General features: G+C 42.5%; 1 protein-coding gene across 1 annotated transcript in view; it reads left to right on the top strand.

Annotated features, from left to right (window-relative positions):
* PCNX2 (pecanex 2) overlaps positions 1 to 12,953 on the top strand; it is a 146,450-nt gene extending 133,497 nt beyond the window's left edge. The window contains exons 28-33 of the mRNA XM_030447709.1: positions 2,199 to 2,343; positions 3,557 to 3,787; positions 3,991 to 4,265; positions 5,252 to 5,439; positions 9,824 to 10,272; positions 12,551 to 12,953. Coding sequence (XP_030303569.1) covers positions 2,199 to 2,343; positions 3,557 to 3,787; positions 3,991 to 4,265; positions 5,252 to 5,439; positions 9,824 to 10,272; positions 12,551 to 12,733 — 1,471 coding nt within the window. The 3' untranslated portion in view covers positions 12,734 to 12,953. The remainder of the gene's footprint in view (positions 1 to 2,198; positions 2,344 to 3,556; positions 3,788 to 3,990; positions 4,266 to 5,251; positions 5,440 to 9,823; positions 10,273 to 12,550) is intronic.
* The last annotated feature ends 315 nt before the right edge of the window (positions 12,954 to 13,268 follow it).

Here is a 13,268-nt window from a genome sequence, read left to right as displayed (position 1 = left end):
GTTTTTTCTCCAGGCAGGGATTCAGCTGTGTGTGCTGGGTGCTGTCTCATGGGTGAGGGAGTGAAAGGACCCTTCCTGATTTCCAGCCTGCTCAGAGGAGGTCACATATTAAATCAAAGTGGCTGCACCCACCACTCCCTCCCTGCCAACTGATTTATTGTAGGGCTTTCCTGGCTTCTAAGCAGGATTTGGCTATGAGAGCCTCTAATGATGTAAAAACCACTTCTCTTCCCTGCCTGCTCTTCCCTTCATCCCAACCAACTTTTCAGAGCACATGGGTGTTACTTGGGAAAAAACTAGTAGGTGCAGAGTTTGAGACAGGGTTTTTTTTTTTCAGCTTCATCCTTGGAGAATATTTAGAGAAGTGGTTTTTTCTCCAGGCAGGGATTCAGCTGTGTGTGCTGGGTGCTGTCTCATGGGTGAGGGAGTGAAAGGACCCTTCCTGATTTCCAGCCTGTTCAGAGGAGGTCACATATTAAATCACAGTGGCTGCACCCACCACTCCCTCCCTGCCAACTGATTTATTGTAGGGCTTTCCTGGCTTCTAAGCAGGATTTGGATATATTACAATTTTCTTAAGTGTGGAGGTGGTTGTTTGAAAGTCAGTGGGGATCTGGACCCACTCCTTGAAAACACATAAATCCCAGAGAAATCAGTGCTTGAATGTTTGGAAGACCTGAGTGTCAGTGCCTGTCTCACCCAGGCATGGTTTAATATGTGGCTTAGTACTAATAAATGCAAATCTGCTAAGAATTTACAAGAGCTTCCCCATGCTCTTCATGTTCCCAGCAGCCCTGCCTTCCAGACCAGCCTTGCTCCCAATGATTGCTTGATTTCTATACCGTGGTGCTTTCCATGGAGAAAAACAGTATCCAGCTGTTTTTCTGGTAACAACACATATATATCTTTCCATTTCGATTTCTAAACCATTCTAACCCACCAAAGGCATAATTAGGATGTGTCTGAGCTGAAGATAGGCCAAGGCAGTCTCCCAGTCTCTCTTTTCCTGGTCTCAGAGAAGAGGGGAAAAAAATTATTTTTTTTTTACCCTACAATAATTAAGAAAGCTCAATTACGTGGAAAGATGATGCATTCTCTGGAGAAAGCCTCCTCAGTAATGAAGACCACTAACATCTTAATCCAGCTTCTCCTCTGAGTCTTTGCAGTCTGAAAAAAAATCAGCTGTTGTAAGAGTGAGTAAAAACCTTGGCAGGTAGATGAAACCATGTCCCGTGGGTTTGCAGGAGATGTCTGTTTTTAACAGCTGGTTCTGCTTTCCTCAATTTCAAGATCATTTCTTGAGAGCAGCATTAGGACAGCAATCCTGCTCTAGGATTTTTCCAGTGGCTGTGGTGGGAAGGTTGTGATTGCAGATGGGAGCTGCAGGCTGCTTCTTCCCCTTCACAAAGCCCTCCTGCAACCATTTTCTAACAACTTTTTGGCTTTTGTACCTTTTACTCACTTGCTTAAATCCAGGCAAACTGTCATCCAAGGTCAGGCAGAACAGGTTACATCTAGTTTCTTGTATATTAGAAAAAAAAGGCACCCAGTGTGTATTTGCTTTAGAGCTCATTGTTTCAGTATGAAACTCCTCTTGTTTTATTCATGTTCTTACCCAGTTTCATGCTCTTTACCCAGTTTTTTTCTTCCTGAAACACAGTGGTCTCCTTAGTACATCTGGTTTAATGTTCACATCAGGGTCTGAGTTTCATGACAAAAGTCTCAAGATTTGCTGAAAATACATTTTACAGCTGTGGAGGGCTTTTTTGGAGGCTTTGGGGTTTTAAAATTATTATTTAAATTATTATTTAAAATTTATTATTATTTAAATTTATTTTAAATTTTATATTATTAATTTATTAATATATTAATATATTGTCGATTTTATATTATTAAATTTGTGTATAAAATTATTTTATAAAAATAAATTTAAATTATTATTTAAAATAAATAATTTAAAATTATTTTAAATTATTTTTTAAAAATATTTTACCTTTCAAGAAAAGAGGAGGTAGCCTCTGCTGCCTGCACAGTAGAAGGAAAACCTCTTACCCTAGGGAATGGTTTCTGCTTAGGAATCTGCAGTGTGACTCCTGATTTATCCCCCCCTGTGCCCGAGGGCCACCAGGAGCTGGCAGGGCTCTGGCTTTGGGAGATGGGGATGGCTGCTGGGACTGACTGCTGCTTTTCTCTTACAGCTTGGACTCTTTTCTTTATGGGCTCCATGCACTGTTCAAAGGAGACTTCAGGATAGCAGCAAAGGATGAGTGGGTCTTTGCAGACATGGACCTGTTGCACAAGGTCGTTGCCCCAGCAATCCGAATGTCTCTGAAGCTACATCAGGTAGGGCCTTCAAAAAAAAAAAAAAATTATTTTTAGCTTTTACTGTGGAATCTGTTTTCTTAGGGAAACACAACAAACCTTAGAAACAGTCAAAAAAAAAAAAAAAAAAAAAAAAAAAAAAGTACTTCTTCCTTTATTCTAAGAAACTTCTTTAACCAAAATGGAAATGCTTGGCATTTATTTATTTTGCATTCACTGGATCTTGGTACATTTCTGTACCCCCCAGCTGCCCATTTGAAGCCAATTCTATTGCAGAGCTTGACCCTGCATTCATAGTGACAAAGGGGATCCTGCTTTAGGGGGAGAGTTGGACTAGATGATCTCTAGAGGTCCCTTCCAACTCTGATAATTCTGTGAAAACTCATGGCCACATCGTGTTTCACTTCTGTGGATACTGTACAGATGGTTTCTAGATGAAAAGAAATAGCCTGATTAGGCTAATTTCATTGCTAATTTATCAACTGGAGAGGAGAGTGGTTTGAAGGGCTGGTGTCACAGCTGTTTGTTTGGTTATCTTGGGCTCCTTCTGACCCCATTCTCTTTCCAGTTGTGAAAATCTGGCATCCCTCTGCTGAAGTCTCCCCAGTTTCTTCAGGTCAACCCCTGCAGAGCTTGGAGGTTGATTTTGTTCTTGCTCTGGCACATTCTGATTTAATGCCATGTGCTTTTATCATGCATGATCTTTATAATTGCTCTCAGTGTAACTGAAGTGGAACTGCTGTGAATTGGTAGCTCAGAATTTGACACAATAATTTGATGAATGTTATCACTGACCCTGCTGCTTTGTAACAGCTAAAGCTGCTCATAATATTGTGATATCTGCTGATGGGTTCTGTGGTTTCTTGGGTGTTGTGTTTTTTGTGGATTTTTTTGTGAAAAAAAAAAATAAGAACTGTGACTTGCCCCAACAGCTCTGCCTCTTGTGCTTTCCCACTTTGTAAAAAGAGAGTGCATAACCTGGCATTCTCCAAATGTCTTTGTCCTGCAGAAACACAAGATCAGAACAGGTTACAATAAAGCAAGACTTGGATCTTTCTATATTCCTGTTAAATTAATTGTTCTGCCTCCCTCAAGGCACACTGTTCAAGTGGCAAGTCCCTTAGGAGGTCACCTGGCAACTGGTGGAAAAACTGGATTTTGTTTCTTGTTAACCACTTTATGTGTTTCCCAAAAAAATATTTGACCCTGTCAGTACTTTTTCCTGTATGATCAGGATCAGTTCACCTGCCCAGATGAATATGAGGACCCAGCAGTTTTATATGAAGCCATCCAATCTTTTGAAGAAAAGGTGGTGATCTGCCACGAAGGGGACCCGGCCTGGCGCAGCGCTGTGCTCTCCAACAGAGAGGAGCTGCTAACCCTGAGACATGTGGTAGATGAAGGAGCAGATGAATATAAAGTCATCATGCTCCACAAAAGCTACTTGAGCTTCAAGGTCATCAAGGTACATAGACCCTGTTGCTAATATGGCAGTGATTTAGGGCTGTGGGAACTGGTGTTATTTCTAAGTAATATGACCAAAAGGGGGAGGGAGGTTGATGTAGTCTTTGGAGTAGGCATTGGGAGCTAAAAGAGCTCACTGCACTTGATTTCCATGTTGCACCTAAATGTTTTCACCTGATCCACATGTTCTTAACCTTCCTGTAGGTCAACAAAGAGTGTGTCAGAGGGCTGTGGGCTGGGCAGCAGCAGGAGCTGATTTTCCTCCGCAATCGTAACCCGGAGAGAGGAAGCATCCAGAACAATAAACAGGTCTTGAGGAACTTGATTAATTCTTCATGTGATCAGCCACTGGGGTATCCAATGTATGTTTCCCCTCTAACCACCTCCTACCTTGGGACACACAGCCAACTGAGGAACATTTGGGGGGGACCTCTCAGTTTGGACAGCATCAAAAAGTGGTTCAGATCCAAGTGGTTAAGGTAGGTGTGAGATTCTGGCTACACAGAAACCCTGTAGTCTTGGTTCCCCTGTGCTTTCTGTTAAAAAAGAGTAATTGTCAGCTGTTACCTGTGAGTAAAAAATTAATTGCAAATAACCCCACAGATATAGCAGAAAGCAAATTCATTAACTCATTCATAGCTTTTAAGCAAAGCTTTCTACAAGATTCACTGTCAAATCATAGAATCATAGAAGGTTATGAAATCACTTAATCAGACAGAAAGAAATTATTTAAGCACTACAAACATTTCCCTTATTCCAGGGAATTTTACTGTTTATGCCTTTTCTGTAGCTCAGTGACATGCCAGAACATGAGTAAATGCGTTGGTTGGTTGTGCTCCAAAACCTTGGCAGTAGAGATGATCATCTCCAAGTCATTGTTCTTGACTAAAACACATCTAAAAATGTTCTTACTATCCACTCAAACTGCTTGACTTCCACCGAGTACAGATGAGCAGTGTGACACATCCCATCTCCATTCCTCCATGGACTTTTCATCCAGCAATAACCCAATCCTGTCTCACTCCCTGTTTCCACTGTGGCTGAGGAGAAGCAGGGCACCAGGGAGAGACCATGGGAGCCAGTTTGTACACCAAAAATGCCAAGATGAAATCCAGTGGCTTCATGTGCTTGTTTCCCACTGAGCTCCCTCCAGCCCATTCCTCTTCTTTGCTACTTGGTTACCTCATGCAGAAGTTGATCTTTAGAGACAAACCACTGTAGCATCAGATAAACTGTCCTAAGGTCTTGCAGGGCTCCAAAGCCACTTAAATCACACAAGAAAAGATTTGGGTTGTGTCATAACACACTTTTGTCCCACCTCAGCTGTCCCACACCACCACCCATTACTTCCCATTGTGTCAAAAGACCTGCAGGGATCCAGCAGAGTGCACTTAAACATTTTGAGGGCACCTGGTGTCATTGGCACAAATTTTGGTGCCTGAGAAATGTGTTTTCCTGCAAACAGGATGCGGAAGGATTGCCATGCAGCTCACCATGAGAGAAGAGGTAACGCTGAAGAGGTGGATAGTGGAGGGGGTTCTTCATCTGGCACCAATTCCACAGGCAATTCAAGCCAGAGCAGCAGCTCCCAGCCCACCAGAAATGGAACTCCTCAGTTGCAAGCTTCATCTCAAGAGGTCCACCAACGTGCAGGTATTTGCACACATTATTTGGCTTTTTTTGTAGCCTTCTCCTGAGGGGCTTCATAAACAGAGGTGTGCTCATACTTAATGGAAAACTAATTCTAGGAGGAGAGAGCTTTGTCTTTCCTAGTGACCAAGCACATGGAGGAGATGGATTTCTGATGCTGCTCCAGGTGTTTACTTGGAGGGTACAAGACAAATGTGTTTCATGAAAGGTTTCACTGTTAAACTGCTTCATGTGTAACTTCTGGACCAGGAGGTGCCACTAACTGCCAGAATGAGAGGGAGGGAGCCTCCATGTGCAATGCAGGGACCACACCACCATCAACCTACCTGTGCTTATTGTTGGCTGGGAACAGCAGAAGTGAAAGCATGCAAAAAATCTTAATTTTCTTGGAAGGATCATGATGATTTATTTGATGAATTGGCTTGGCTGTTCTTCAGCACATAAAGAGAGCAAATAGGAAATAACTTCCTGTGTCTACACAGCAGTTACCAAGAGAAAATTAAATGTTGCCAATCATTTGGTCAATTAACAGCTGAGTCCCTCTCCTATTAAATGCAAAAGTGCTTCAGACATCTTCACAAGGTACAACTACTGACCTTCCCATTGGAAATACACATTAAGCCTAGCAGTGGGGCAGTGTCAGCCCTATCACTGTGGGATCAGGACTGGTAATGTAAAGCCAATAAACTCAATCTTTCAACAGGTTTGGGGCTATTATTGTGTAAATCAAAGCAGAGAACTAGAAGGGTATGACACTTGTTTGTTTCCTTTTAGGCCATTTTGACCTGTCATTAAAAATAATGGACAGGACTGGAGGAAATCTTGCCCTGAATACAAAGTGTGCTGCAAGGATAAAGTAACTCCTGCTTTTAATTGAGCCTTAGAGGAATCCCCAGGTGCATCCTCCTGACTTGACACCACAGTCATTAGAATAGCAAACTTAATTGTAAAATAATGAACCTGAGCATGCTGTACAATGATGAAAAATAATTGAGAGTTCTGCTGGGTAGCCAGAAAACCACAAGCAGGGGAAAAGGTCACAGTTCAGAAAAGCAAGCTGGCTTTGGTGTGAAATGCAAGAAGGGCACAAGACACGTGAGGAAGTGGAAAACAGCAAATGCAAATCAGGCCTGAGAGATTGCTGCTGCAAGGAGAAGTTTCTGGCTGGCACCATTAGGGAGAAAAAAGATGAAAGTGGGTCTGCAACTCTTTGTATTTGAAGAGTAATAGGAGCAAAAGACAATCTAACAGTAGTCTTGATCTGCTTCTGTAGAGAAAGGCAGAGTTGAACAACATGCAGAAGTGAGAAATGTCAGGCTTGTACTGGGAAAAATGCAGGTAATCTGTTTGTATGCTCTGAGCATGAAGCAACTCCTTCTTTCCTCCAAAGAACATGAAAGTGTGGCTATCAAAGCTATAGGCTTGGTTTTTAGAAGGTTTTGAAGAGTGCTGGTTAAAAAGCAAACTCTGTTTGATTTTCAGGAGGTATCAGGACACTAAGGCAATGCCAGGGGAGTAGGAAAGGACTCAATGCTGTGCCTGTTGGTAAAAAACCAGGATGAATTGGGTGACCTGGGTGAGGCTTGCCTGCCAGACTGACTTTAGCTGAGGTTACTCTTGGCCTCCCACTCACAGTCCCAGTGCCCTAATTCAAGAAGGACCTTTTTAATTTGAAGGGAGTTCAAAGAAGAGCCAAAAAATGATCAAAGATCTGGGAAATACGTCCTGTAGTGAAAGATGAGGAGCTTTCAAACAATTTATATTGTAAGAGAGGCTTTGATCACAGTCTGTAAGTACTTACCTGGGCAACAAAAGCTGACCAAAGAGCATGGATTTGAGCAGACTTGAATGTAACAAAGCTAAACAAATTCAGTTTTGAAATCAAGAGCACATTTTTTAACAGTGAGAGCAAATAAACAGTGAAACAAGTGACTAAGGATTAAGATGGATTCTCCATGACTGGAGGTGCTGGATGTATTCCTTAAAAATCACAGTTGTAATTAATAATGCCACGCAGGAATTAATTCCAGGAAGTCCTATGGCCCATGCTATATAACATGGAAGACTGATCAGTGATCCCTTCTAGACTCATGATCCATGAATCAAGTGCATTTATGGTTTGATATTTCCTATTTCATTTTGCAGCCTGGTGCCACCGAGTCTGCAAAATGCAACGAAAGGCCAAAGTGTGAAAGTGCAACCAAAATCAGGAGCATTGCAGACGTGGGGGACTTCTCCCCCAAAGTGTCCTTATTTATTTCCTGGGGGAGTTTACAGAACAGCTTTTGTTTCCTCAGTGTTCTCAGGGACAGAGTTATTTGTGTGCAGATGCGGGTGGTCTCTTGTCCAGTGCTCCAACCACTGCATTTGGGATGAATGCAGAATACTTTTGGACAGGGGTCAGCCTGGCAGCTTAAATCACAAACAGATGTTTGGCCACGTTAGCCCCTGCACAAACTAACACACCACAGCCCCTCTGGTCTTCATTCCAGTCCGTTCTTTCTATTGAAAAAAGGCTAACATGGTAAAATAACCATCAGATGTAGGAACCAAAAACACTGACTTAAACAAAACCCCAGAGTTTCAAGAGCTGTGGCCAGGCCTGGTGTCCCCTTGCACTGTCACATCTGGGGGACAGAGGACCCCATGGCACGCAGGAGCCCTGGGCATCTGTCCTGTTGCTCTCAAACCTTAGGGCTTTTATTACAGGGAATGCTGCTTTTTGTGCCCTCTGAGGAAAATCCTGGTTTTACTGTTTAGAGTATAAAAGTGGAACTAAAGAGCCATTGTAAGTGGAGTGGGGAAGTGTCCTGTGCTTGCCAAGCCATCTGGGTTTTAGTCCAGGGCTCCAGTTAGGTCCCAGGCTCAGCTCTGCCATCTGACTCAGTGCCTAAAGTTACCCAAATTATCTTTGTTTCAGCGTTTGAAAAGTGGGGCCAATGCTCCCAGCCTTGGGAAGCAGCTCTGGGAATGTAAACCTGTGTGTTTCAGCTATAAATAAAGTAAATAGTTTGGATGTGAAATTCTGCATTACCAGGAGCTTCATGAATTCAGCAAATGGGATTCTAGCAAGTAGTGTGAGGTTTATATTCTTTTATGCCTGCAAAATTTCAGTACCTAGAGGAGTGTCAGTGCTTCCCTCCTCTCCATAGTTGGGGTATTGGAAAAAAAAAAATAATCAGATTACCAACAACCTGGAAATACCTGCCTGAAAAACTTGTTTCTGTGTTGTTGGCTCTGAACAGATACTCTGCCATCAACTCTGTACCCCACAGTTCTGGCTAGGAAACCCAAATGCCAGTTTGTGTTAATGTCTGAGGTTTCCTGGAAGGCAAAAAAGCCAAGGGGGCACTCACATGAGTGGGGATTTGCCCTTAAGCCTGGGCTGGAGCCTGTCTGTGCAGACAGTAAATGGTTTGGGGGCCTGTGGCATGTGCCAGCCCAGGGCCTTCTGAATGCAAGCAGGTACCTGGTGGTCTCACTGGTCCAGAAGCTGATTTATTTTTCATTCTCTGCCTATTTAAATATGCAAGCATAAGAAATACAGAAATTATCTGTCTGAATGATACAAGGTGTTGGTATGAATGTTAAAAATAGGGTTGTAAATGCAGAGGAAGATAGAAGTCATCTAAGCACATCAGAACAGCTTCTCTTCCCTCTGTATCCAACAGTGGCAGCACTGGGATGCTTCATGGAATGGGGCAAGAGCCTTAAGTGGCTCTCACTGAGACCTCCAGTACTCTGCTACCCTAATTTGACTTCTTCACATCTTCTTAGTCTGTGATATGCTGTAAATACTGCTCTTGGAATGCAGAAGGAGTTTTGTGTTGGTCTTAAAAAGTGTCTTGCAGCTCAAATGCTGTGGTCTTCCACTTGGGTGAATTCTCCAATTCTCTTTCCCTGTATGCAGGAATAATTCTTTTTAATGTGCCATTGTTTTAACTTGCAGCTCTCTTGTTTTTCTTTTGCATTTAATTAAACCAAGCCATTAAGGTGGGTATTTGACATTCCCTGCTTTAGTGTGGTTGTCAGAGGGGAATGCTCTTACAGCAACACTGTGCTCAGTCATTCACTGGGCAGGGTAAAATGTACATGGGAGAAAAGATGTGAGGCTGTGATTACACCTCTGTCCTTGGGGTGTCTTCTCATTTTCCTTTCCTTTTGTGCAGTACTACTGGAACTCTTCTGACTAAAAGCCAGAAGTGCTGTAGGAGGAAACACAGAAAGGTTCATAGGTTTAGCAATTTGTTATTTCTGTTATTCTTAGGAGTCTTCTGCTGAAACCAGTAGTAATATCCTAGTATAACATGTACCCATAGGAACTGTCAGTAGAATGGAATTCATAGGGATGCTGCATACTTAAATATATTTAATCTTTCTTTTAAAGGCAGGAGGAAAAACAGGAGTCAGTCCATCCAGGCACACGCTGCTTTAAACCAAAGGCAACCTGCTTCGAGTCACTCCGGACCAATTGTAGAAAGCCACCAGCCTTTCATCCAGACATCTACATCTGCCCACGAAATTGCCCAAAGGCTTTCTAGCAGTCAGCTCTCCTTCCACAACTCAGCAACATCTGTGTTTTCCCAGTCTCCAGCTGCTCCTGTTGCTGGCCAGCTGACTGTACAGGACCGAGCTGCAGCGATGCTCAGGTCCAGTCTGGCCTCTTCCACCAGCTCAACTCTCAGCCTGCTGTTTGGCAAGAGAAGTTTTTCAAGTGCTTTGGTGATTTCTGGGCTCTCAGCTGCAGATGGAGGGAACACCAGTGACACCCAGTCATCCAGCAGTATGAATATTGCCATGGGTCCATCTGCCAGAGCAGCAAGTCAAGCAGCTCGGGTAAGCCTGAAGCCAAAAGAGCAGCACTGAGCTTTCCTATCAGGTTCTTAAAGTGTCCTCACCATCCTTTGGTTCCTTCCATTGGTCAGAAAACAGTATTTTCCAAAACAGTGCCAGGAATTTGGTGGGGTTTTTTTGGATTTTGCTGTATCACAGTGAAAACACAGACTGTTCACTGTTGGTGTGTAGGGTGGTGTATTTGTAGTGACAGGTTGGCTGTTGAGCATACACCTGAAACTGCAAACTGGGGAGAAGTCCCTCTTTCACTCCCTCTTCCTTTCACTCAGCCCCCAGGGCCTTAGGTCTCCATTTTCTGCAGCCCAGGTGATGAGTAGCATCAGAAACAGACTAAACAGCTCCTTCCTTGCTGGTGCAGCACTTAATTATTTGTACAAAAAGGAATGGTTGCTGCTGCATAGTGCACTTGTTCTGCCCCTCCCTGAGACCAGAAACTTAATCCAGGACCAGAAAACCTTGTTGCTGAAAGGGTGAGTCAAAGGAAGCCTGCAGGAAACATTTCCCAAAGGAGATTTGCATGCTCTGAGATTCACATTTTCTAACAGCAAAAGAGCTCCCAGCCCTCTTCCCAGCAGGCTCCCAGTTCTACTCCCATCTTCCTTGGAAACTTCAATGCATGAAGTAGTTTTACTGTTTTATTGTCGACTTCAGTGCATTTATGTGACTTGGGTTGCCATCAATTGCATTCCTGAATTTTGAAATTTTCACCCTAACACTGCTGAGCAGTAACATGAGAAGGTGGAGCAGAGATAAAGGGCAACTGCAACTAATGTGCAGTTATGTTGTTGAGTGACAACATAATTAAGACAGACTTCCACATTTGGCCTAAGAAAATGGAAAACAAATTGGCAACAGGGGAAGACTCTAGATATGGAAAGTCCAAAACACTTTCTGCTACTTTCATTCTGAACTGTTTAACTTCCCTAATTTTCAAAGAATTCTCCAGACCCCAAGTGAAAAATGCTTCTTGGCCTGTGTGTGTTTTGCTCTCAACCCAAAAAAATCATGTCTGGTATAGGTGTCTGGAGTTTTGCCATGAACTTCAGCACAAGTTGACTGAATGTTACTCATCTGGGTCCAATCCAGCTTTATTACTCCAATGAGCATGCATAATATTTCTACATGTACAGCTGAACATATCAGAAGGCCTAATTCCAACTCAAGAGTTTATAGCCTCATTTGTAAGAACTCAGCCAGTCTGCAGTGGTGAGGACTGATGGTGGGATTCACCTCATCTAACTTTAAGCCATCTAAAATTTGGCAGTGAAGTCTCAGGAGGCTCTTGGTGTGGCCTCTATGGAGGGGAGAGCAAAATCCACTTCATCCTTACAGATGTCAGGAAGAAATCTTCCCCTGGGACACTTGGACCTCTCTGCCAACTGTTGCCATCCCAAATGATGCCCTGAGCCTACACAGATTCTGATGAGGGAAATCCTGGCCAGAGTAACTGCTCAGAGTCCAGGTGCCTATTTGATTGAAAAGGGGTAAGGAGGAAGTTTTACTGAATTTTAACACTGCACAGGTCAGCGAAGCTTTTCTACCAAGGGCTCTTTACAGTGGGGTGACAATGCACATAACATTTTCAGACTGATAAACTCATTCCAGTTTTGATGAAAAGGCTTATTTGCAAGTTAAAAATTTGGTGTACAAAGCAAGCCCCAGAACAACCTAGTTTAACTTATTAGAAGTCAGCCTTGCTTGGAGTAGCAGTGTGGACTGGACAACTTCCAGAAGTCCTTTTCAATCCAAATTTCTTTATGGCTCTCTCTACACGTGCAGCTGTGGTACTGAGAACCTCCAGCTCCTGAGCTGCTTTTCTTTTCAGATTTATGTGTTGCAAAAGTTTGACTGGTTCCTCTTCAGAACTACCTTATAATGCATATTGATTATAAATAATCATAATTATATATATGTATATATTATATGTATATAATGTATATATTAAATATATGTAATAATTATATGTGTGTATATGTATATAATAATGTATATATTAAATATATATAATTATATGTATAATTATAATGTATAATGTAAATTGTGTATAATATATATTATTGTATATAGAATATAGTTGTATATTTTATAGATATATTGCATATATATTATTGTATATAATGTATAGTGCATAATGTATATTAAGAACCCTTACAGCTTCACAGAATGACACTCCTGAAGCCATTTTTTTTAACTTGTCACTCCCCAAAGAGCTGAAGTGTTAGAAATGTTCTGAACTAGCTGCCTTTTGCTTTCTTTCTAGCAACGCACCGAGACCTGCGAGACAACAGATGCTCCAGAACCCAAGCAGCAGCAGCAGCAGCACGAGGTGGGTCCAACCCAGGCCACGTTCACGAGTCCGAACCTGGAGTGCAGAAGGGCCAGCCAAGAAGACATGGCCCTGGAGGACACTGCTTCTCAGCAAAGCCTGTCTGAGGAGCAGTAAGGAGCATCCCCAGTGTAAGGGCCACGTGCTTCTCAGCATTAAATAGCCAGGTCAGGGAGCTTGCACAGGGGTTTAGGTTCTTTGACTTCCAAATGTTTATTTTTCTAACTTCTACACAAGAATAGGATGAGGCAGATGCTCTTCAGATAAAGGCCTTGGCATGGGTAGGGTTGGAAGATGTCCTAAACAAAAAACAAACCACACAGTGCCACTTTATCTCAGGTTCTTGTAAATCCTAGAGCAATTAATTCATACAACCTGTTGAATGTTCCTTCCCCTGGAAGGGGAGGAATCACAAATGAACACAGTGGGAAATAGTAACACAACTCAGTGAAAAGCACACGAGACATCTCTCTCCTGCCATAACTTAACAGCTGAGTGCATGCAAAGTAATTGGCATTTGATGTATAACATTTATCAAAAGGCAGCTTTGAACAGAAGTATCCATAAAAGGATGGTACAACATGTACTGGAAACATTAGAGCTAAATCTGATGGATTTTTTTTTTCTATGCTAGCAGATTATCTTTTGTCTT

The sequence above is a fragment of the Calypte anna genome, chromosome 3 (assembly GCF_003957555.1).
Source record: "Calypte anna isolate BGI_N300 chromosome 3, bCalAnn1_v1.p, whole genome shotgun sequence".
Taxonomy (NCBI): domain Eukaryota; kingdom Metazoa; phylum Chordata; class Aves; order Apodiformes; family Trochilidae; genus Calypte; species Calypte anna.
This window is presented reverse-complemented; position numbering and strand designations above follow the sequence as displayed.